Source organism: Papio anubis, unplaced genomic scaffold (genome assembly GCF_008728515.1).
Source record: "Papio anubis isolate 15944 unplaced genomic scaffold, Panubis1.0 scaffold2426, whole genome shotgun sequence".
Taxonomy (NCBI): domain Eukaryota; kingdom Metazoa; phylum Chordata; class Mammalia; order Primates; family Cercopithecidae; genus Papio; species Papio anubis.
Genome location: NW_022162487.1, coordinates 1 through 1403, shown reverse-complemented (window position 1 = coordinate 1403; position 1403 = coordinate 1). Strand labels below are relative to the sequence as shown.

Sequence of the window (1403 nt, the reverse complement as noted above, 5' to 3'; positions counted from 1 at the left end):
CCCTTTGGAGACCCCAGGAGATCTGTGCATTGTTCCAGGCCCTGGAGCAGCCTCAACCACATCAGAACGTGGCAGGCGTGCCCACCTCTTACCTGGCATCAATCTCCTTCCTCTGTCTTCTTGAACATTGCCAAGGCTTGCGCCAGCACACCATCAGGGTCTAGGATTTTGACCTGGAGGGAAATACCAAGAAGTTGGTTTGGAGAACATGGAGGGCCCAGGCTGCCAGCCTTGACGGGTGCTGCCTGCCCGGTGGGGAGCTGCCAGCCTCATCAGGAGCCACCTCTCTTGCTAGGGATGCCCTGACTGAAAACAAAACCTTGTCTGTTCCCTGTCTGGGCTGGGCTGGCCTGGCAGGTCTGGGCTGGGCATGGCTGGGGGTGCTGGCTTCTGTCTCTGTCTGGGTGTGGCTACAGGGCCCTGAGGGCTGCCCACCTCAGGAATGGGGAACTGAGTGGGCTCAGGGGCCTCGTCACGGCCAAAGTCGATCATCGTCCCGCACTTGGCCATATTGTCCACCCAGAAGCCTTCAAACAGCTGGCCGTGGTCCAGATGGAAGAAACGCCCCAGCCCGTTCTTCATGCCTCTCTCCCAGCAGCCCTCGTAGCGGTTCCCGTTCTCTGGGGGGAAAGGACAGGGAGGTGTGGTGCAGGGTACACCAAACTAAACTAGAGCCCCAGGGGTCGCTCTTCCAGAGCTCCGTGCAAATCCCAACATATTGGGAGGACAAGATGGGAGGCTCATAAGCCCAGGAGATCAAGACCAGCCTGAGCAATATAGTGAGACCCCATCTCTGCAAAAACAATTTTTAAAAAATTAGCTGGGCATGGTGGTGTGCACCTATAGTCCCAGCTACTCAGGAGGCTGGGGTGGGAGGATGGCTTAAGTTCAGGAAGGTAAGGCTGCAGTGAGCTGAGATTGCCCCACAGTACTCCAGCCTGAGTGACAACCTCTGCCTCCTGAGTTCAAACAATTCTCCTGTCTCAGCCTCCCAAGTAGCTGGGATTATAGGTTCGTGCCACCATGCCTGGCTAATTTTTTTATTTTTGTAGAAATGGGGTTTCTCCATGTTGGCCAGGCTGGTATTGAACTCCTGACCTCAGGTGATCCACCCGCCTCGGCCTCTGAAAGTGCTGGGATTACAGGCAGGAGACACCGCGCCCAGTCTGTTTTTATTCTTTTAATTATTTTTAAATGTTTTTTTAAATTTTTTTCAGATGGAATTTCGCTCTTGTAGCCCAGGCTGGAATGCAATGGCCCAGTCTTGATTCACCGCAACCTCGGTCTCCCGGGTTCAAGCGATTCTCCTGCCTCAGCCTCCTGAGTACCTGGGATTACAGGTGCCCACCACCACACCCAGCTAATTTTTGTATTTTTAATATAGATGGGGTTTCTCCATGTTG

General features: G+C 54.0%; 1 protein-coding gene across 1 annotated transcript in view; it reads right to left on the bottom strand.

Moving 5' to 3' along the window:
- Positions 1-663, bottom strand: part of LOC116272882 (MORN repeat-containing protein 3-like) — a gene marked incomplete at its 5' end in the record, with an annotated part of 2501 nt that extends 1838 nt beyond the window's left edge. The window contains 2 exons of the mRNA XM_031661746.1: positions 93-173; positions 436-663. Coding sequence (XP_031517606.1) covers positions 99-173; positions 436-663 — 303 coding nt within the window. The remainder of the gene's footprint in view (positions 1-92; positions 174-435) is intronic.
- Between the last annotated feature and the right edge of the window lie 740 nt (positions 664-1403).